This window comes from Barbatula barbatula (genome assembly GCF_947034865.1).
Source record: "Barbatula barbatula genome assembly, chromosome: 3".
Lineage (NCBI taxonomy): Eukaryota > Metazoa > Chordata > Actinopteri > Cypriniformes > Nemacheilidae > Barbatula > Barbatula barbatula.
Window position 1 is genome coordinate 21,659,182 of NC_136764.1, and position 23,034 is coordinate 21,682,215.

At 40.1% G+C, this 23,034-nt stretch overlaps 2 protein-coding genes across 3 annotated transcripts in view; one reads left to right on the forward strand and one right to left on the reverse strand.

The window, feature by feature from the left end:
* The window catches only part of yes1 (YES proto-oncogene 1, Src family tyrosine kinase), a 22,234-nt gene extending 4,639 nt beyond the window's left edge, over positions 1-17,595 (forward strand). Inside the window, exons 2-12 of the mRNA XM_079452358.1 lie at positions 3,144-3,434; positions 6,247-6,346; positions 7,458-7,556; positions 8,109-8,212; positions 8,331-8,480; positions 9,695-9,850; positions 10,801-10,980; positions 11,926-12,002; positions 12,981-13,134; positions 13,835-13,966; positions 15,462-17,595. Coding sequence (XP_079308484.1) covers positions 3,152-3,434; positions 6,247-6,346; positions 7,458-7,556; positions 8,109-8,212; positions 8,331-8,480; positions 9,695-9,850; positions 10,801-10,980; positions 11,926-12,002; positions 12,981-13,134; positions 13,835-13,966; positions 15,462-15,670 — 1,644 coding nt within the window. The 5' untranslated portion in view covers positions 3,144-3,151 and the 3' untranslated portion in view covers positions 15,671-17,595. The remainder of the gene's footprint in view (positions 1-3,143; positions 3,435-6,246; positions 6,347-7,457; positions 7,557-8,108; positions 8,213-8,330; positions 8,481-9,694; positions 9,851-10,800; positions 10,981-11,925; positions 12,003-12,980; positions 13,135-13,834; positions 13,967-15,461) is intronic.
* On the reverse strand, positions 16,397-23,011 carry clul1 (clusterin-like 1 (retinal)). 2 transcript variants are annotated; one of them, XM_079452359.1, is made up of 9 exons: positions 22,080-22,182; positions 20,745-20,880; positions 20,463-20,611; positions 20,059-20,229; positions 19,493-19,922; positions 19,284-19,406; positions 18,981-19,189; positions 18,556-18,734; positions 16,397-18,164 (listed from the first exon to the last, which is right to left on the reverse strand). In XM_079452359.1, exons 2-9 carry the CDS (start codon positions 20,845-20,847, stop codon positions 18,149-18,151), a joined length of 1,380 nt encoding a protein of 459 aa, XP_079308485.1. In that variant the 5' UTR covers positions 20,848-20,880; positions 22,080-22,182; the 3' UTR covers positions 16,397-18,148. The 2 variants fall into 2 exon arrangements, with proteins under 2 accessions (XP_079308485.1, XP_079308486.1); XM_079452360.1 differs by having other exon boundaries at positions 16,890-18,164; positions 19,499-19,922; positions 22,080-23,011.
* Positions 23,012-23,034: the final 23 nt, after the last annotated feature.

Consider the following 23,034-nt stretch of genomic DNA (forward strand, 5'->3'; position numbering starts at 1 on the left):
ATACAATATATCGCTGTGTATTTCGATACGATACACATTTTTCGTCATGTTCGCTTCCACTTACTTTTGGCCGTATGTATATGACATGATTTAAAAAGAATTCTCAATAGTAGTAGTCGAAAAAAATTTTGCGATAGTTTTAGAATCACTGAACGAATCATTTGAGAGTCAGTCAAAGAAGTGAATTAATAATAACTAATTCTTAGAAAATGTAAGGGTTTATGTACGTAAACATGTTATTGGACATTCCATAAACCTAAGTAGTACCTTAAAAAACAAAGCCTTGTGTTTTCTGCAGGAAAGGGGGTGGAGACCAGTCGCTCATTTGCATTTAAAGAGACACACCAAAAACAGCCTGCTTTTCCTCACAGGCAAAACGGGACATGTGGGGCACAGTATTATAAAAGATCTGTGGTGTATTTTGAGCTGAAACTTGGACTCCTAGGATTTATCTAACGTTTTGTAAAAGGGCTAGACTGGCTTTTAAATCGTTACAGTTAAGATATCTATTTTCACGTGTTGGAAGTTATGAAAGCTGAGTCTAAAATGATTTATCTAGTAACCACAAATGGCCAGAGACGTCAGTCGGTCAATAGGCGTGGAAGCACTGTAAACAAGTGAGCTGTCTGCACTGCAGGTACATGACGTCATTCGTTCTATTATAATAGCAGTGAGCTGGTTTTGACATTCGCTCTCAATTGGATGTTGGTTCTAATGCTTGTAGACATCAGAGATTCTAGTTTATCAAATGAAATGAAGCTCATTTGTGAAGATGATGTTCCCCTCAGACCCATTCTTTAAAGTGACGTTCTAGAATTATTGGAGCGAAGATGTAGTTGAGCTGTTTATGACTTCGACGGGGGTCAGGTCTTTCTCTAGCTACTTCCTCTCCTGAGCTGGGATTGACCAAAGTTTACGCTGGCCGGTTTACAAGGGAAACAAACGTGTTGCACCCATCATGGGTTCATCCTGTCCTGAGAGGTGATACCTTTCTATCTACGTCTTCGCTTGTTTCCTTGACTGATCAGAAGGGCAGATAAAGCACACATGCGTCATGACATGTTCTGCCCAATTCAAGCCAAGCCCAACTCTTTCTCAAGAGTATTTGCTTTTGTGTTTTTCCGTATGAATTTCACATGACACATCTCTTTATCACAAACGTTATTTTAGGCCTACTGCTTTATAGCTCTGCTCTTATATTTCCTTTCTCACTATCTGACTTTTAATACCCATACGTTTGATCCTTATCCCTCTTAAAGGGATAGTTCAACCAAAAATGAAAATTGTGTCATCATTTATTCACTCTCAGGTTGCCAAATAGCTTCCAAATATCTTCCTTTGTGTTTAGCAGAACAAATCAAGAAATTGATATGACATGTAACCATTTTAATATTTATAAATGTAATTGTATTACTTGTTTTGGTTTCAGTTTCACCAAAAATACATAAAATGTCAACCTTTTTCTCACTTACCATTGTGCTTAATCTACCCACTGGAGTACTCGGGATTACTGTTTTGGCGCTTTACCGCTTTACCAAAAAATACTTTGTTCATCTAAAGAAAGGAAGTCTTTCATATGAATGTGAATGAAGACTATGGCTGTCAATCTCCCAAATTTACATAATCTTATCAACCCAATGTTTATGCTTATGAAGGATGGTTCATGCTCTGTGTGTCAGGGCTCTAGAAATGCAACAAAAATGCTTGCAAATGCGATCATTTTTTATAAACTGCAAGGTAAAATTTCACAAAGGAAGCATTGGTGCGTATGGCAACATTACAGCTTTTTGCAAAGAGGGCAATAAAGGAGGATTGTGAAGAGTGACAGGTCATATTTGCTTTAATATGTGAAGAGTATGCTCAAGAAGTTGTGTGGACGCACACGTATGTGCTCGAGACTGACACGGACAGTCAAGTATACCCGCTCCTTTAAAGCACAAATACGAAGCGTTTTATAGGCGACTATTTTAAAAGACAGAGTGACAAATGAAAAGAACGATTCATCAACCGAGGTCATTATGCAAGGTCATTATGTTTACTATAAAGAGAATCGTGTGACCAAATTGTAAATTGGTGTTCCAATGCCTTACATTAGCGTTGTGTGAGACAGAGTTTAGGTTTTTCATAGTTATTCCTTTAAACATTTCAAGAGTTCCTTCTGTATCTTGTTGTCCATAGTCATCTGTTTCTCTCATATACACCAAGACTCCAAGCTATCAGTGGTTGTTTGCAGCCCCGTTGTGCCATAAAACCCTCCACTCAGGGCCACCTGTTCCTTCAAGGCCTCGCTCGCATTCTTCATTCCCTTGCACATGTGTGTCTGCGTCAGGCCAGGAGCAGTCCAGACATAGAGGCCTGGCAGAAACACAAGCAGGGACTGAGTGTCTGGAGATTATATTGTCATCTCTCACAAGCCCTGCCTGCAAGGTTGAAGCCGTTCTATCATATCGACCTCACGGCGCAGTCAACACATCTACACTTCCCTCCCTACTGCCAAGAGGCCGTTGACGTGCTACCGGGCATTAGTGACCTAGTGAATTTTGCCACGCTGCTCAAAAAACGCCCGCCTGCGTGATTAACTCTGACATGTTTTGGTGGCTGTGCGTTGCTGGGGAATGACGTAAAATCTGTCGAAAGTGCTTTTGATTTGGCAAGTAAAAGAAAACAGATGCTCATACAGTTTTGCGGTCTAATTTGAGCTTCCCCCATTGAGAACACATTCCATGTTCTGTTATTGCTTATGGGGCATGCATCTCAACGATTAATATTATTAGGTTTTGTATTATTAGGCTCTGCCGTTATTTTGAGAAATGTCTCTGGTTTTGTGTCCAATCCATACAATGGAAGTCAATGGGGCCAATGTGGTTGGGTTACCAACATTGTTCTTTTGTGTTTTGCAGAAGAAAGTCATACAGGATAGAAATGAAGTCAGGTTGAATAAATAATGAAAGAATAAAATGTATTTATGACATTGTTAACCAGATTCCCACAAAAGCAATGAACCTCAACGCTTGTGCGTAACCTTCCATCAAACTTTTATTGCTGCCATAAACAGTTAAAATGACCAATGTTATAAACTCGTTCCTTGTGCAATTATGGAAATAGCTGTGACCGCTGGTTAATATTAGCTTCTTTCTCCACAGGCTTGACAATGGGCTGTGTGAAGAGTAAAGAGGACAAGGGTCCCACCCAGAAGTACCGCCAAGATCCTTCTCATCCCACCCCTGGTTCACACATGGGCCTTTACGGACCAGACCCCACCCAGATGGGCCAGTCACCGGCGCTCAAGGGCCCCGCCAATAGCTTCAACAGCCGCACACCTGGGCTCACCCCGTTTGGTGGCTCCACCTCTGTTATCACGCCCTTCGGGGGAGCTACCTCTTCCTCCTTCTCCACCGTTGCTGTGAGCAACCCCTTTCCCGGTGCCATCACAGGTGAGTGGACGAGCTATAAGAGGTTTTGGCTATATCTCTGTAAAGTATCTTTGTCTAAGGGAACAAGAGTTCTTTAGAAACAGCCTCAGATGTGAGATTCCAGAGCTGGATGGAATTTCTTAGATTCTTCCATATGATCTTAGATACATGATATGGAAAGGATTTAGTCCCTTAATGTTGGGCGGTAATGCATGTGACGAAGATGTGATGTTTATAATGTGGAAATGAAGAGTTGTGCATTCCAATTAATATTGGTTTGTTCTGCTTTAAGAATTTAACAATTTTTGAAATGTTATATAATTTATCTCTTTTTGGAACCAAACTATTCCAATATCCGTATACCTTTGTTGCAAACATTAAGTTTTATTGCAAAAACAGCCAATGCACAGTCACTGAATCATAAAATGCCTTTAATCTTTTTTGACAATGTGAGCAGTTTTTTACAACTAGTCAACATTTCAACCCGCAGGTATGGATTTTGATTTTACAGAGAGATTGTGAATCGTGAAACAAAGCTAATTTTCTTTTATCAGGTTATCAGTCACAGTCATGGGGTTATTACTTTTAGAAGACCTTCTAGATATATTATTCATTTCCACATATCAACTTTGACTAATTTGTCGGTACGTTTTGTTCTCAAAACATACATATGCTAAACCTGCCAGAAATGTTATTTTTGATTCATTAAAAACATTTCACACTGACTGTGGTCCCCCTAGCTCTTTCAGTCCAAGTCGACAGAAGAATTGTAACTTTTATTTTACTAGTATTTTTACTCTAGTTTATTTTCAAGTATCTTAACTTTATCAGCTTTTTATTTTGGATAACATTTTACTTCCCTATATTATAAAGCATATATCATATGTAACTCAACTACACTTGGTTTTAACTTCAAGTACTTACCTCTTTAAATTCCTCCTTAAACTCTTTGCACGGTTTCACAGACAAAGCTCAAAGCAAGTTGTGAAGTACTAAAATGAACGTTTGGTCTGTCTTAATTGAAAGTAACTTGCCCTAAAACATCTTAAAATATGCCAGTGCCGTTGTTTCGACTCAAGAAGCACACAACCAGTAATGTTTTTTTTCTAAGCCATTTTTATAAAAGTAACTTAAATATCCTTATTTAACCAAGAGTTACTCCTGACTTTAGTTGAGCCCTGTCTGTGAAACGCGGGCCTTTAAAAGTCTGATTAAAAACACTACACAGTTTTTAATGTACTTAAGAAGTACAGCTAAACTCAACCTTTTTTTATGAAATGTGAAGGAGTAAAATTGTAGTATGCTTTGGAATGATTTTACTTTGTTACATTATAAAGTGAAAACAAGAAAGTACAGATACTTGAAAATGTACTAGAGAGTGTAACAACTTAAAGGGATAGTTCACCCCAAAATAACAAAGAAATCATCATTTACTCACATTTAGATACAACCTGTATAAATGTCTTTGTTCCGTTGAACACAAAGGAAGATATTTTGAAGAATGTCAGTAACCAAACAAATCTCATCCCGCATTGACAATATACATTTTTCCTACTATGGCAGTAATAGGGGGATGAGATCTGTTTGGTTACTTCCAAATATATTTCTTTGTGTTCAGCAGAATAGAGACATTTATACAGATTTGGAACAACCTGAGGGTGAGTAAAGAGTGACAGAATTTTCATCACTTTAACCTCTGACAGTCGTAAGGACAAAGGTTGTGTTCGATTATTTAAAAATCCACTGAAACAATATCCAGCATTTAACATTCAAGCAGAACTACAAACTACAGTTGTTGCACGCCTTTACAGAATAAAACCAATGTGATTTATTCCTCTTTGTTCAGTGATGTTTTCTCTGCTTCAGGCAGTGCCGTGAAGAGATCTCTTGTTTCTAACTTATCTCCGTCTCCAAGGACCCAAGCATAAATGTGATATTTGTCTGCACCACAAAAGCGGAATAATTTGATCTTTGTCTATGCTCTGCATAGTTTTTATTGAATAGGGATATAAATAGTGTTCTTATCACAACATGTCTTGTCACGGGGCAAGTCTTGTACACACATCTGCTCTTTCAGAAAGCATTTGCTCTGATCGGTCTTGGTTAACAGCTAAATCCAGTGTGGTCTGGTGGATATCGTCTCCGGGGAAAATCCGCAGAAGTTCTTTTCAATGTCCGCGAGTTGGCAGAGAGAGGACGGTACTCTGTGGATCCAGCACACTTACATAAACTTCGATTCCACACTGCCAGTAAACGATATTCACATAAAGCAGTTAAAATCTTATGCCATTAATCATCAGCGACACTTCAAATCACCAACCGGTTAAACCTGATCCAATATAATAGACTAACAGAAAAATTACAACACCTACACAAGCTTTTGGCCATTATGCTTCTGCACTTGTCAGAGGCCGGTCCTCTGTTCTTCACTAATGCATAATCTGGTTTTGGGGACCAATTTAGATTTAATCCTGCCTACTCTTTTTGTCCCCAACAACCTGTTTTTCTACTTCCTGTCAAACCCAGCCAACCTTCACAGTCCATAAACTGCGCTGTTGAAATAACACAGTGTTAATGTAATCTAGACCAAGTCGTCTAATGATAACTGACTGCACAGACAACTGAGCCGGGAACGAAATCAATGGATGCTCCCTTCAGCATGTCTATAAATGCTTAACAAAACACTCTTATGTGGCTGAAATAGAATCGAATGCTTCACTGTGAATGAAAAAGCAACTTACTTTGGGAATTGCTTAGTGAATCAACCGCTAACCATTATTGTGTCGTTTGTGTGGTTTGCTGTTTGGATTGACCTGCTTTGATTTTCTTGCAGGTGGTGTTACTTTCTTTGTGGCCTTGTATGATTATGAAGCTAGGACCGCAGATGATCTCTCCTTCAAGAAAGGCGACAGATTTCAGATCATCAATAACACGTGAGTACCGCTACACGTACCGTGTCATTCAACATCACATTCGCCACCACGTTTGCTTTGACATTCTCCATTACGCTTATCGTAACATTCAGGTCACATCCTCATGACATTAATCATGGCATTCACATCACATCTAGTGTAACATTCATGTCTCATTTATTGTACACTTACCATGACATTCATAATTACATTCATCGTAACATTCACAGCAAATTCGCCATCACATATGTCATAACATTCGAGTTACATTCATAATCACATTTATGTTAACCGTCACTGTCACATTTTTTGTGTCTTTCTTGTCACATCCATCATCACATTTACCATGACATTTTGCCATCGTACAAATCATGACACATTATATTATAGTGTCTCCCTAACACTTACCATGACATTTATCATAACATTCACGTCACATGCCATCCACAACCACATTCATCATAACCTTTTTAACATAATATTCATGTCACAATCATCATTATCACATTAATTCTAATATTTACCATCACATTAAGCGTTACACATTCATTGTAATGTTCACTGTAACATTTATTGTAACATTTAGTAGATCATTCATGTCACATTCATCATTACATTTGTCATAACCACATTCATCACATTTAGCATCTCCATTTTTGTGACAATAACTGTCGCATTCACAACCACATTAAGCTTCAAATTCATGATCGCATTTATCGTCACATTGAGGTTGCACGAGTTTAGCATGTCATGCTGCGATAAAGATGATCCAGACACAAATATCGAATTGTGCAAGATTTATTATGTTTTTTTAATCCACCATTGTATTCTAAGCGCATCGAGGGCCAAATCTGTCCGGGATAATGGGTTTCTGTAATGGGCCATCTGTTCGAGCCAGTTTTTAGCTTTCAGTAAACGCACACGTCTCAGATTAACCCCCCGAGGCTGCAGGGAAGGTTGCGAGTCCAAGGGCCCTGACATTTTAATCGTACAACGCAAATTCCTTCACTTTCCTGCGCCGTTACTTTGTTGTTAACTCAGTCGTTTGCTGAGTTGTTTTCAGCGTGTGGTGAAGGACATGAACCCCGAAAACTTTGTCTAAACCCAGTTGTGTCTTTGCTTCACCCCACAGAGAGGGCGACTGGTGGGAGGCTCGTTCCATCAACACAGGGCAGAAGGGATACATTCCCAGCAATTACGTGGCTCCTGCCGACTCCATCCAAGCGGAAGAGTAAGTAACTCCTCTCCTCCCGCGTTTATCCAATCATCTCATCCCTTCACACCGTAATTGAGAGAGCGTGATGACCAGTCACACTTATGCCCTGAACCCTGGTGCTGACAAACACGCCAGCAAACGCATGACTTGAAGACAAAAGACTCTCTTTCAGTTACTCGGTTTCCATCTGTTTGTATTTCAGTGTTGCCTGCTCTCTGACTCCCTCTTAGCCATATTATTTCTCTCACCATATTCCTCCTTTCATTATTTTTCCTTCCTGCTTCCTTCTACAAATGTTTGCTTTTGCACAAGGTCTTCTGCCTCGCCAAGCTCTCGTGTTTGCAGGTTTCTTTTGTAATGGTATTGCCAGCCTTGATCACAGTCTGTTGACACCCATTTGACCAGCCTGTACTGCTAGTCTTTTAATAGCTCTGCTGACAGTCCGTTTAGTAATACCAGAAGAGAACTTGGATCAGCTTTTCAGTGCAAAACAATTTTGAAGATTTAAATGTGACATACAGTATAACCTGGTGTTAAATCTTTTACAAACAAACATTTGTCTCACAGATGGTACTTTGGAAAAATGGGTCGTAAAGATGCTGAGCGATTGCTCCTGAATCCCGGAAACCAACGAGGTACTTTCTTGGCCAGAGAAAGTGAGACCACTAAAGGTGAGTGAATTACTGCCCGTCTGACAACGTACACGAAGCACTTTGAACAAAACGCAGCAGGCATCTTACTGAATTATTCTATGCGAATGAAAATCCATTGCTTTCCTATCTCCCGCAGGCGCATACTCTCTCTCGATACGAGACTGGGATGAGATGAAGGGAGACAACGTGAAACACTACAAAATTCGAAAGCTTGACAACGGCGGTTATTACATCACCACTAGAGCACAGTTCGAGACTCTGCAGAAACTGGTGAAGCATTACACAGGTTAGTAGATTCAGTCGAACATCAATGTGGATAGAAAATATACTGTCTTTGCTTTCTGAAATGGACTTTTCCATTTTTGGGGCACTGTGACATGGCCTGGAACTATCTGGAGTGAAGTAGCTTTGTATACAACACATGTGAAGGTGTAAGGGTGGTGATTTGAAGCTTGGGAAAGCTCTCCGTGACTTACACTAACAGGTGCCTGACATCTGCTGTGAGAAACTCCTCCTCATTCACACAGACAGACACTTCATCTTGACTTAGTTTCTTCAGGAGAATGTCTGAAAGGGCGTTTGACATCGACACCTCTGTGATCTTTGAGGCGTGACGCGGCCACAGCGTTATTGCATATGACGTCAGTCCACTTAAGGCGAAAACCCATGTATTAACAAAACTGTGTTTTTTGTCGAGGTGAACTAGTTACCTTAGTGGTTAAAGGAGTAGTTCATTTCGAAACGTGTCCACATTGACTTTCCATGGTAGGAATATAACATTTCTATGGAAAGTGACCTTTAAACCTTACGCAAATCCCCTTTTCACCAAACCGAGTTTTGCCAGGAGAGTGGAAGAACGGCAAAGAACAGACCTACTTGCTAAAAAACTTAGAATGAAGTGTTCTGCCATATTGAAAATGGCTGTTTGTATACTTTTGCCTGTTGAATGAAGTTTCCTTAAAATGTTCCACTTTGTGTAATTGTGATTTGTTTTCTGTAAGGTGTTCAGTACAACTTGTATACGGAGAACCATTGGGAGTTGCTAAAAAGAAACATTCTGTGAGGGTAGCATGGGACATTTGAACTGTGTAGTAACATAATTGCCATTGGGCTGTGTGTAATATGAAGAATGTCAAGCTTTAATGAAAGGCCATCGGTCTTTGTCTTGCTCTCGATCAATTTTGTTTTCAAAGACAGTGATGAATGGATCTTATGGTGGTATAAGAAAATAATGAATGACTCTTGCTCTCTCACGGGTCGTTTCATAGTCATGATCTTTTATGGCTTTCCAAGCGAATAGGTGTATGGCTTCATGTGGCTCTGGGCTTCCCGTTCAAGGTCCAGGTGCTCGGATCGTTCCTATGAGACTTTAAGTATAGCAATCTCTTAATTTGGCACTGGTCTGCGCTGAGCCACACGAGGTCAAACTCCTATCCTCTTGTTCACTATGATGTCAATCCGTGTGACATCACTAATCACCTGTGTTGTGTTTATGTATAGAGCATGCAGACGGGCTGTGCTACCGGCTGACTGCCGTGTGCCCGACAGTAAAGCCCCAGACTCAAGGACTGGCTAAAGACGCATGGGAAATCCCACGAGAGTCACTCCGCCTGGAGCTCAAACTGGGTCAGGGCTGCTTCGGAGAGGTCTGGATGGGTAAGACACACAATGCTATGCCGAATGCATATCCACATACCCATATATCAGCTTACTGGACACGTACATTAATCTCATTCACGTATATTGTGATTTTGAACAAGGCTCTAGAGTAAAATCTTAGAGAGATATTGCAATGGTGGCACCAGCCCTTCATTTGGTAGCAAATTAACCTTTTCTGTTGTGAACAATTCATACGGGAACACAATTCCTTTAATATCAGTGAGTGTTTTTGGGCCCATCGTTAGTTGATGAACATTAAGAGCGAGAGCGAGTATACGCATATGCAGATCTATTATACTGTGACACATGCGTTCTGCTTCCCAGCTGTTTACGTTCACGGATCAGACTGCTTTTACTTACTACTTGCTAATATCTGTGATTTTCTTCATGAAAACTGCATTGATACATACGTTTGGCTTTTATCCATAGCGACTTACAAAAAAAAGTATTTAACATTGTTCCTCCATTAAGAAAAACTGGTCGCACCGGCAGGAAAAAAAGAACCCTGTTGAACATGCCCCGCTTGTCACTTCTCTGAAAGCTCTTCCTGCGGCAAGCTCCAGCATGTCACATCATATAAACCCATCTCAGGAATTCTACACATTGTTTTTACATGTGCTCCAACATGCACAGTTGACCACACAAAACTTGTTTTGGCAGTCTTGCCCTGCGTCAAAATATCTCGAAATACATTTATTGATTCTTTTTGTGCTGCTACGTGGTTTATTAACTGGAAAAGGCATGGTGTTTTTTATGTGTGTTGTTGGATAAACATTATTTGGTTCGGCGTAGACTTTCAGTTAAACAAAATCTTCTAGAGATAAACATAAAGCACATAAAACAATGAAGGCCTTTAATTTCTCAGAGAGCAGTTATTTGAACCTATAGTTTTGCTTGGTTTTATTCTGCGCACCTCTTATTTTTTCTTTGCTTTTGTTTGTTTCTAGGGACATGGAACGGCACAACAAAAGTAGCTATTAAGACTCTGAAGCCAGGCACCATGTCTCCTGAAGCCTTCCTGCAGGAAGCCCAGATCATGAAGAAGCTTCGGCACGATAAGCTTGTGCCTCTTTACGCTGTTGTGTCCGAAGAGCCGATTTACATCGTCACCGAGTTCATGGGCAAAGGTAAGGTCTGGTTTTTCATCTCCAAGTTGTTCATGTATGAGCTCTTGATTTGTGTCTTATGTTTTCTAACACGTTTGTTACACTGTGATGAAATAAAATTTGCCAATGTATTCACACAAATATTTACGCTGTTTAGATGCACACTCATCGTTCCCATAAATTGATGTGACGTTTTTAAATTTGTGTTAATAATGGTCAAAAGATACTATCGTTAATAATTCAGAACCAGTATTTGGTTGACTCGTTGGTTTGCGCTTGTTCACCATTTTGTCTCAGAATGACAGATTTTTGGGTGAACTGTCCCTTTGTTATCATTTATTATGCCTCATGTCTTCAAAAGCCTGTATTTGACTCTCTACTGTGAAACACAAAAGATATTTTGAGAAAGAAATGTCTCAGTGGTTTGGTGTCCATATAATGGATGTCAATGGCTCCATGTTTTTTGGTTACCAACATTCTTCAAAATATCACACAGGTTTGACATGACACGAAGGTGAATAAATGATGAAAAAACATCCCTTTAAGTGCAACAATGGTTCAGAACTATTTCATTCATTCACACGCTTTATTCATTTGCTGAAAATACAAAATAATCTAAATTAAAGTTGAAATTGTCTGGTAGCATTATAAAATGGCATTTAGCAGACGCTTTTATCTAAAGCGACTTACAGAGGGAGCAATAAGCGATATGTCATACAGGAGCAATAATGACAAGTTACTAGTTTCCACAAAGTCCAGAACAATATGTGATGAGATAGAGATGCTTTTTCTCAATTAAAAATTCATATTTATTAAAAATGTATTCTGAATAATTATTAAATAAATAACGATAATAATAGTTTTATGGTGAATTTGTTGGCCAGAATTATTGTGCATCTGATATTGTGACTGCTCTATTTGCTTATATAACCTAAAACCTGTATTCTCTATACGTCCGTCTTTCAGGGAGTTTGCTGGACTTCTTAAAGGAAGGCGAGGGCAGACATCTCAAACTGCCCCAGCTGGTTGACATGGCCGCCCAGGTGAGCGAGACCTCCCTCTATCCGTGACTCCCCTATATATCCAGCCGGATCTGTTTCTCTCTTCTACACATAGTAACACACAGCTGCTCAATCTGTAGCTGAAGCCGGTCACAGAGAACCTAGACGAGCAGCATGTCCCAGAGCGGCGGGGTTTTAGTTTCAACCTCCATCTGGCTGTCATATTTATTTAATATCTGATATGACATCCTGCCGCCCGTGTGTTTCTCCCAGCCTCTATGATCATCATTTGCCGCCTAATGCCTGGAGCACTTAACCGCCACTCCTGTGAGGCCACTTCACTTTAATGTGTCTACTCCATTCTGCTCTGTTCGCTTAAAAAGCTTACTCTCTCACTTCCTTACCTCCTCCTGCGCTCTCTCTCCCCCCGGACTCCCATCACTGCCACACTGGCTGGCTGATGCTTCAATCTACCTCGCATCGCACCTGTGCCAATGCTGCTGTGAATGTGAAAGTTATTTATTTAGATTATTTGTCATTACATATATGTAGCATTTCAGGGCTTGCACGGTTGAAATGATATCATTTTATATAATATTGTATATGTCATGACATTACATTTCTCAGGACTGCCTCGCGTTGTTGCATTCGAGAGGCATTATCGTCATTTTAGTTTTACATTTCATAACAGCTGACAAGTGTTTTTGTTTACTTTCCGTTTCAGTTTATGTTAACAATAACACTTAATAACACTCGTGTTAATTTCCCTCTGGAATATTTCATAAGGGTTTCTGTTTCATTCTCTCAAGCTTGTGTTTAGCAGCTTGCAGCTGTTGTTTTCACATCTTTGGTTAAGACCGTTTAAACACTTTCTTACTCAAACAAGTCCTGCTGTTTTCCTGTAGATGCTTTTCATGCTTTTATCTGATCTCTGAACTTTATGCCCAGATCTGAGCGGTTGGCTTTAATAAAGCAATGTTTGTAGATGTCGAATGCTTAATTTTCCGTTGTCTTGTCTAGATTGCAGATGGCATGGCTTTCATTGAGAGGATGAACTACATCCACAGAGATCTGAGAGCTGCTAACATCCTGGTGGGTGACAATCTGGTCTGCAAGATCGCCGACTTCGGCCTGGCTAGGCTCATCGAAGACAACGAATACACTGCTAGACAAGGTGCGTACGTGTCAAATGCAATGTTTATTAACCGAAAGGGTCGTTTTTCAAATCGGGGCAAGCAACTGCATTTTTTATTTGTTTAAATGGAGGAAATGGTTACATATACAAATGTGGTTGGTGAAGTAGGTAACTTTAAGGCCTTTTGGGCACCAAAAAAAGCTTACTCATACTGTCTGGTAGAGCTCTCTGGAAATACGCAGACTCCGTAATGACCTGTGTTGGATGGACAGGGGCTGTCTGGAATCTGTTAAGTCTTGCTGACATTTGGTTTGTTTGCCCTTTTGGACTGTCAGTGCACTTCCACTCAAGAGAACAGCAGCTTTAGTCAGGCTTATTTTCTTTGACTCTTTTAGTGTATAAATGCTTCCTGAATATGCCAAAAAGAATTCTGAACCGTTATTATGAACTGTACGAGCACCAGAATATAACACAGACGATCCAGACACATTGAGCTGTGTCATTCGTGTGGGATATGCAGGTTTCCATCCAACTCAATCCTTTCCTGTCCTTTCTATTGTCTCAAAGACAAAAGAGGTGAAACCACTTAATTCAAGAAAAACTCATTTGATAATGAAGTAATGAGAAAGTGGGCAAGTGGGCTTGTTTTAAAATGCTGACACATTCTTTAACTTCAGTAACAGCATTGACTGCTCTGCAGTCATTTAGAGATTGTGTAACAGTGCCATTGTTCTTCCAGGAGCCAAGTTTCCCATTAAGTGGACTGCACCGGAGGCGGCTCTGTACGGCCGATTCACCATCAAATCTGACGTGTGGTCCTTCGGTATTCTGCTGACGGAGCTGGTTACTAAGGGCAGAGTGCCATATCCAGGTGAGACAATAGTTTCAATTGTGAATTGGTTTATTTTTTTGCTTATTTTTTTCAGTATTACAGTTACATGCTTGACTGGAGGTTTAACTTAATTCAATTTGTAGTAGAGTTTTCACAATGGCAAAATTCCAGTAGTCAAAACTCATACACGTGAATTGTGTGATTCTTATTACCAATTTTTTTAACCAAAGCAAGAAACGTTTATGCTAGTGAACACACTTCAAATAGATCAGTAAAACTTAATTGTGGAGCATAATTGTCCAACCCATTAACCTATTATATTGTGTATACAAGACTATGTTTATTTACTTTATTTATTTATTGGTGTCATGCGTGATTGAAAGACTGAAGATGGCCTTTAGATCCACAGTCAGGTATGTTAGAGCAGACTTAAGTCAGTAGCAAGCCCTGCCATAGACAGTCGGATCCAGTCCAAGGCTGATTCTACTGTGCCCCCTACTGGAGCAGAGAGGGACATTTGGTTTGCTGTTAGTACTCCGAAGCAGCCATCTGGATGATGCGGGTTTGAAGGCCTGGCTGGGTACCGGTTCTTTATTTACCCCCATCTGTCCTCCCCTCCTTGCCCTCGTCCCTCACACAGACCAGCCTGAGATTTGTAGTGCTTACCTAAACCAATTCGCTCGGGCTGCACGTCAAAATTGGAGTTAGGCATTCATCAATCATTCAGTTATCCATTATGGATGAGAATCGAATCTATGCTCTCAGATGAGTCTGGATTTAGACACGAACTTCTCTTCAGTGCGTTCAACTGTTGGAAGGTGATAAATTCCTGCAAAAAGGGAAACCTTGAGCCATAGACATTAGTTAACAAAACAAACCACCGTAAATCCCGTTGGATGAAAGCGTCTGCCAAAATAAAATAGTTCACTTTGATAAGAGTTCCCAGGCTGTACGTGCTTGAGGTTTTTTATTTGAGTGAATCTCTGAAGGCTGTTTGACAGCGTTTGCTCAACAGCGGGGAATAGATGCCTCAGAGGATATAAATGGCACTGGTGTAAAAGTTTATAATGCACAATATGGCAAAGTTCTGCCAAGAGACAACAGGAAGCCTGTAATCCTTTTAACCCACCACCTATTATAAAATGTATCTGTTTATGTTTAGCAAGCGTAACCGTTGTGAGTCATTATGCAAGCAAGTTTTTGCGGAGTCAATTACAGCATCACTCAATGTTTGGCGTGCATAAAGAAGCCCTGATAGCAACTCTATTGGGAATTGAGCTTATTTGTCTTCACATTAGCAGAGGCGGTCCGGAAAAAGCTTCCTTCCTCCGAGTCCTCTCGGTCAAGACAACCCACTGCTTTAACCCTCCCTCTCACATAGCACCAGACTGTCTGCTTCATTTCGGTCTCAGAGCTCCTGTCCTGCGTTGAGTAAAAGCGAAGCATCCTATATGTCCTGTCTGAGGCAGTCTGGCAGATCTGGTGATGATTTCCCTCAACAGTAAAACTCATTTCATATCTTCTGTGTCGACAGGCATGGTGAACAGAGAGGTGTTGGAGCAGGTGGAACGGGGCTACAGGATGCCGTGTCCTCAGGGCTGCCCGGAGTCGCTGCACGAAATGATGCGGCTCTGCTGGAAGAAAGAGCCGGACGAGCGGCCCACTTTCGAGTACATTCAGTCCTTCCTGGAGGACTATTTCACCGCCACTGAGCCACAGTACCAGCCTGGAGATAACCTGTAGAGACCCTACAGGAACTAGAGACTCGCCACCACGTGCTAATATAAGCCACCGGGACGTGGCCCCTCCTCCGTTCAGCTCCCCTGCACATGCTTCTTTAAAGAGATGATTTTGTTATATTGTTTCTTTTTCGCTTCCCCTTCCTCTCAAATTATAAACTCAATTAGAGCATTAAACCGAGGGCATGGGTGTTTTATAGCATGACTTTCTTTTTCCTGTATGTAGGTATGTGTGTGTGGTGGAGCTGATGAAGGTGGTGTGTTCGGAGTGGGACCACGTACTCCCTGAACTCTGCCGGGATGTAATAACCTGTGAGTGCAGAGAGAGGGCGCTGTGACGAAAGTAATGAGCTCGGTGCTGATGGCTGATTTGCACAAAGTTGGCTTTTTGTTTCTTCTCCCATTTTCTTTTTCACTTGAACACTAAATCCTCTTGTAAAATGAAATCGTTCTAGATAATGTTTTTTTATTTTTTTTGTTGTTGTTGGTAGTTTGAGTAGTTTATTAAAAGTGACCAATAACTGTGGTTGAATCTATGGCGCTGTGGCAGTAATACAGACATGTAGTGCCATTGCTGGGACAGAACTGTGGAAGTCAGAGAGAGAGGAGAGAGAGAGAGAGAGAGAGAGAGCGAGCGAATGAGGATTGAAGCCTTTCTGAATGTACGAGAGCTTGAGATCGGTGAGTGAGTTCGATTTTGGGATCGATTTACAGGACAGAATCTTTTCTTATCGAAATCCGACTTTTATTGTAAATCATAATTTTAATAAGAACATTCAATTTATTCAATCTGAGAACTTGAAATCATATCCTGTGAGATTGATGATTTCATGTTTCATTAAGCTTCTTAAACTATTATTGATCCGTCACCATTTTAACCAGCTGCTAGATTTTCAGTCAAAGTTGAAACTATTGCAAACAAAAAAAAAATGTTTTCGTTGTTTACCAATAATTTAGCAAAGAGACCATTGACTCAGTCTTTTCAATCCATTATTTCTCAAGCTACTGTTAAAATCCACCAGTCCAACACTAAACATTTTTACATGTACAAGCGTCAACACTGCCATGTATGTTTGTCACCCACCTCATGGTACAAATTCATTGTTCGTTTACACAAATAAACTGCTTACGTGAAAGTACTATTTCAGGAATATCGTGACTTTTTCGTCCTGACATACGGATGTGAACTTGCTAAAATGACTTAACGCAGATCCATTTGTTTTGTCATGTGCAAAAAATGTCACCACCGTTTATTTGTCATGATCACTGTGAAACTTCAGGTACTGCAGATTATGACTATTTAACAGCTGAAGTTACGATGGACTTTTAACCTTTTAGCTTCAGCAACACTACAAAGTACTTTTTATGTTCCATTTCATCTGTAGATGTGGTACAGGTTTAATAAGAGTGGGCAAAACAGACACTGTCATACAAAACCTACAATATTACAAGTCGATCTGTGTATTTGTCACATACTTTTTGTAATGTGTTCATTTTCTCCATGAGCAGGAATTGAATGAGATCATTACGTTGTGGAAATGTTTAGAGGGCTCACTTGTGTATCTTTTAATTTAGAGAGAGGCCTTGCTTTTTCCTTGTGTGTGTGTGTTAGCTCTTTTTTATCCAAGACGTCACCCACACATCTTACCCTTCTGTTGTAAAAGGGCTACAGGCAAGTCTGTGCAAAACTCTTTTTTTGTGTTTAAAAAAAGGGAGTAAGTAAATGTCATGTACATTGAGGGTCTCCGATGCAGAGTTTTAACTACATAAGGACATTTGTTGTGAAACAGTGGTTACGATTACTAATCTGAAGCATTTGTACAGTAAAAAAATAAAATTTTATGTAATGCTTTTACCTGGCTGCGGATTATTGCTGTTTTTTGATACGTGTTGCCCAATAAAGACATTTGATAATAAGATGTTCCCAGTATTGGCTAGGCGAACAGAGTCTTTATTTCCCAAATATATCCACGTAAACTAGGCAAATCACTAAAATAAAGGTGATATAAAAGTTTCTCCTGTCTTTCCATAGAACCCCAGAGTCAAAAGAACTAAAAAAAGATGTATCCTTGTTAAAAGAGTGAAGAACCTTTTTGTGCAGTACAGGTTCTATGCATGTTAAGGGTGTTTCAAGGAATCGTACAGCCTAATAAAAAACATTTCAAGAATCTTTATAAGATTTATTTGTAACATCTATTACGTGTAGTTGTTCGGTTATAGTTATTTGACTTACACAATGAAATTCATAAACTGTAATGAAGTACATTATATCTGACAGGGTTAATATAACATTAAGGTCTATTAACAAGACAATATGACATTTTGGTTACTCCGGGTTATCCTGTGACAAGTCTAAATAAAGAACGATACTTGAAAATGGAAAGTGACTTCTTAACTGAACGCATTTCATGAAATAACATGAAACTAACTTGTATAGAGCGTTAACAGTGTGCCAGAAGAAAACCGGTTTCTTCTATTTGGTTTACACATCATCATGCCTGAAAATAAATAAAAAAGATCAATAGTTAGCGGCAAGTCAGAACTCCGTTACAACCTAATTTACAAGCAACCACTTTAATTTTCGCCACAAGACTATGGGGTATTTTTTCAGACATGTCTCATCCCTGTGACATTGAAGTTGTTCAAAACCTGTATAAATGTCTTTGTTCGTTTGAACACAAATGAAGATATAGATACCATAGTAGAATAAAATAAGAAGGTAGCCAATGGTGCCCCAGAACTGTCAGTTGCTAACCTTTTTTGCAAAGAACAAAGAAATGTATACAGATTTGGAACGTGAAGACAAAATGTACATTGTCCTTTTGAGATTATGCTGAAGTGTGTAAAGTATTCTGCTTCAACAGTGACTTTAATTGTAAAAAGTCTCACCTGGCCATCTGTTTGTACATGTCCAGAGCCTCCTGTGTCACATATAGAATGTAAGCAGGATCCTGAAGTGTGAGGCCAGCGGGGACAGTCAGGGTAAGAGTGGGTGAGCTCAGGATATTCACTTCCACTTTTGTGTCTGATGATTGGCTGGTGTCGCCCTCTTCAGTCCTTGCCACCACCTTGACAACACACGGGTCGTTTGTGAATAATATGATACGATTAGCACTTTTATTTGACAATGTGTGTAATGTTTTCTCTGTTCTGCTGATCACAAAGAAAGACATTTGGAGGAATGTAACCAACCAGTTCAGGGTCACTATTGACTAGGAAAAGTATTATGAAGGTCAATGGTGCCCCAGAACTCAGATTTTTTTGTGTAATACCATGTCAATATCACAGTACTATTGTATATATCAGAGTCTCACAATGTTAAAGATGCTCTCAGGAGTAGTGTTGTTGTCTGCAAGCTCGGCCACCCAACCAAACTCAGAAGCCATGTTGCTGATCCAGTTGATGGTGTCCTCTGTGTGACGTTGCACGATGCTCAGCATCTCCTCGTACTGCTGCCTGGACACCTCCATTAGCTGAGAGGCTTCATCCAGCTCCACGTGCAGCTCCCTCACGCTTGGGCATTCTGATAGTGTAACAAACAGATAAATTCAAGTGTAAATGATCAATAGAGTTCCTTTAACAATTCAATACGAGCGTACTGTATGTGTTTTTATTACCGGTGAACACGGCTCCCTGACAGGACTTGCACTTTCCCTGCAGCTGCCAGCATTCTGACGACTGTCTGCGCAGATCTCGGCACAGTCTCTTGTTTTGCAGGAATCTGGGGAAGAGTTTCTTCTCTGCGGTAAACAAATACAGGTCATTTAGTAGAGGAACCACACTAGGAGCTCGATAAACACCAAAGTGCACTACAGGACAAGAGCACCTTCACCTGCATTTTTTTCCTCCGCAGAATCATGTAGGTCACCGAAGACCTGTGTCATCACTGCGCCGAACTCCTCCATCACACTTCTGCCGAAGTCCAAGAAAGACTCCAAAACATCATCCAGGCCCACACCCTGCAGAAAGCCAGAATCCAGATCTTCATTGGAGGGCTTGAGCATCAGCTCGGTTTCACGGTCCACCTCAGGGCTGAAGGCTGTGCGTAGAGCCTGGTCCAACTCGTGGTGGAAGTGGGACACCATCACCACACTGTGATTGACCAGGGATCCCACTTTGGTGACCAGGTTGTTGAAGGAGTCCTCGATCCTCACCACCTCCAGGTCAGGGCTCTCTGCGCTCTGGTCCAACGCTATTTCGTCCTGAGCCTCACGAGGTCCAAAGCGAGAACTCAGTCTTTGAAAGAAGTTCTTGAGCTGTGGAGAATAGAGGTACAGATGAAGTTGACACCACGTTTATTCATGCGAGTGCACCTGAGGCCAAGAATGAACTTTGGAATCTGAATGTCATATGCAGAAAGCATCAAGCTTCCAGTTAATGTGAATATTGTACTTTATCGGTGAAGGTGGAGAATCCGCGACGACAGGTGTTGGTGTAGAAGTTCTTACAGACGTCCTCAAGGCAAGGTCGACATTCCTCCCAGGAGGAATTAAAAGACACCCTGCACTGCTGCTCTGCTTCATTCAGCTTCTTTTTTACCTCCTCTGTGATCTCTGCTGCCCCCTAGTGGTGTAAGAAGGAAGAACTGTTGAGGATACATATTTATCGTTTTTTGAGATGTCGATATAGAGCACGTGACTGCTAAGCCACTGCTCTCACCTAAATGTTTCCAAATAGTTCTGTTTCACCTTAATAAATTCACATCACATAATACAAGTAGATACTATTCATTTAACATAATTATGAATTTTATATTCTGAATGTTCACATGTCGACACTTGCATGTATCCGCTGACCTTCTTCTTCTCTCCACTGTGCTTGAGAGACTTCATGAGGTTTGTGTGTTTCTCCTCATTCATGGCCATCACCTCCTTTATCTCTTTGATTCCATACAGAGCTTTGGTAACCTCTTTATCCACCAACTTCTGTCCCACCAGAGAAAGACCTGACAGACATCAGCACAAAGATATATTCACATCATTGAGTTATGTTCCATGTCAACAGAGAGAATATACCGTCTTTGCTTGTATTCATTTTACACAGTACTCTTGTAAACAAGCTTTAGTTGATGTGCTCACGTTTGAGGGTGTCAGCTGTTACTCTGGGCGGGGCAGGATCAGGGGCGCAGTGAAAGATCCCCAGAGATCCCAGTAAAACCAGAGAGAGCATCAGCGCCTTCATCTTGGGCAACTAGTGTCAGTGACTGAACAAAACCTGTGTGAAAACAAATGTCTGTTGTTAAATTACATTTTGGACTGAACCATGGTAATAATAATAGTTTTTGTCGTTTTAAATTATGATTTAATATTATATAGCAATTTATTGTAATTGTCAAAGTGATTTGATCTCAGTTGGGGTAGGGAAGTAGCTCCAGCAAGTAACCACAGTACGGCGCTGTATCTCAAGTAGAAGCAGATTAACAGTGTTGTTTCGAAAGACAAGATCATCTCAACATTGAGAGACAACAACTGTAAAATCCAGAGAAGAAATGCGGAAGAACAAAACTGTACTTAACTTGCCAAAAGAACAGCAGAGGTTAAATGGTCTGATAGTTTCACCAGCTTACATCATGACCATCTGTTGTCTTTATAGACAACAAAAGCTCTCACATTTGGGGAGCTCAAGTCATAAGCTCCTGTTGTAAAGCTGTCACGTTTTACGTCATATATCTGAGTATTGGTAAAACATTTAGTAACAGGACAACGTATCCGTATATAGCTTGTGCCCCAGTTTTATCATCCGTTTTATCATCAGGCGATATCTTTATCATCAATAGCTCTGTGGTGACATCCTTAAACCCTCATAAAAAATAAATATGCATGCTTCCTTGTTTTATATTCCATCTATCCGAACACATAATGGTTTACTATTATCTTATTAATAAATATTTCAATATTTAATTACATTAAATATACATTATATTTTACAATAAGCAGCAATTATGAAGTGCGGTCCAGCATTACAGATGTTACATTTGTAGTCCAGCTTGAAATATAAACTCTAAGAGAATGTGTTTAGCATATCGAAACCTTTGTTTATATTTTGGTAAACTACATCTAGTCAGACATCAGAAAAATATCAGTCTATATAAATGTAGACTGTTTGTGTTTAGGAGGGAAATATACAAAAGGCAAGTGTTTTTGAGAGGCTTTGTATTTCTGTGAATTAGAATAGACAGACCAGATGCAATACCCAACAAATGGATTAATGTCTCTTCACACATAAAATAGTTCTTCTATGTAAGTTTATAACATGCTTATTGAGCAGAGCTTTCGTGCCATCAAATGAAATGAAATACATGTACACATTCTTCTTCGATAACAATTATTTAAAAGTATAAAAGGTATCATTTCACCAATAGAAAAGAAATATTAAGTATACACAGCATAATGAGGAAGATAAAGATGACTTACCAGAAAATAATTCTTAGTGATCTTTGACTACACACTCTTATGAAGGTGTGTTGTTTATCTTCACCCGGACGGTTCTCTTTATGCTCTTGAAGAAGAGGTAATCGGATTAAAGCATTTAGAGGCTGTGACTGACTGTGTTGCTAATCCGGTCATCAACACAGCAGACACACGCTTTTGTTCTGCTGCACGTACACACTGTTTTATATTTCACACTCCATTATGTGCACGACTGTCCAGTCATTATAGCACTGTTAACTTTTCTATTTATTGTTTTACTTTGTAGTCTGTAAAACTAAATGTTTATTTTGATAAACATAACCGTTACTATACAATTATGTGTAAACCGATTTTTCTGATAGAGAGCAGAAATTGGCAGCACAGAGATGGTGTTGGGCCCACTTTCCCCTCACGTTTCTCATCAGCACACCATGTCCTTTTAAAAGTGCCCTGTCTTCGGGGCTCTGACCCTGAAAATAGTATTTTCTAACCTCTAATGAGAAACAGCAATGTGGGCCGCTGGTATGTCCATCTCTGCTAAATCCAAACACACCTGTTTCTCATAACCCTTTCTGGACCTGCTGTGTTCATCTGGTGCCACAGACCTGTTGACTGGCACACTGAGAGCGAATTTCCCAAATATACTCAAGTGCTGTTACTGAGAACATCGAGACCACACTAAACATTGGCTATATAAACATGCAAAAATGAACAGTGAATAATATAAACATTTCTCGTGTAAAATCTTGAAACTGAAATTCTGCATCGATAGGATGTTGTGTAGCTTCCCAAAATGACTGTTTCGCTTCTCTTTTGTAAAATGCAATCTATAGGATATTTTAGAAACCATGGTGGAAACATTGTGCTTGGTTGTTTTGAAACCTTGACGGTACATGCAATTGGATAAGGCACCTGCTCTGGCACAAAAGCTGTGCAGTGCTTTAGAGGGCATGCAAAG

Coding starts and splice junctions, on each gene's coding strand:
- clul1 (XM_079452359.1), bottom strand. CDS start 20,847: ATGAAGGCGCTGATGCTCTCTCTGGTTTTACTGGGATCTCTGGGGATC. Junction 20,612..20,744: donor AACAGCTGACACCCTCAAAC/GTGAGCACATCA, acceptor GATGTCTGTCAG/GTCTTTCTCTGGTGGGACAG. Junction 19,923..20,058: donor TCTCCACCTTCACCGATAAA/GTACAATATTCA, acceptor TATTCTCCACAG/CTCAAGAACTTCTTTCAAAG.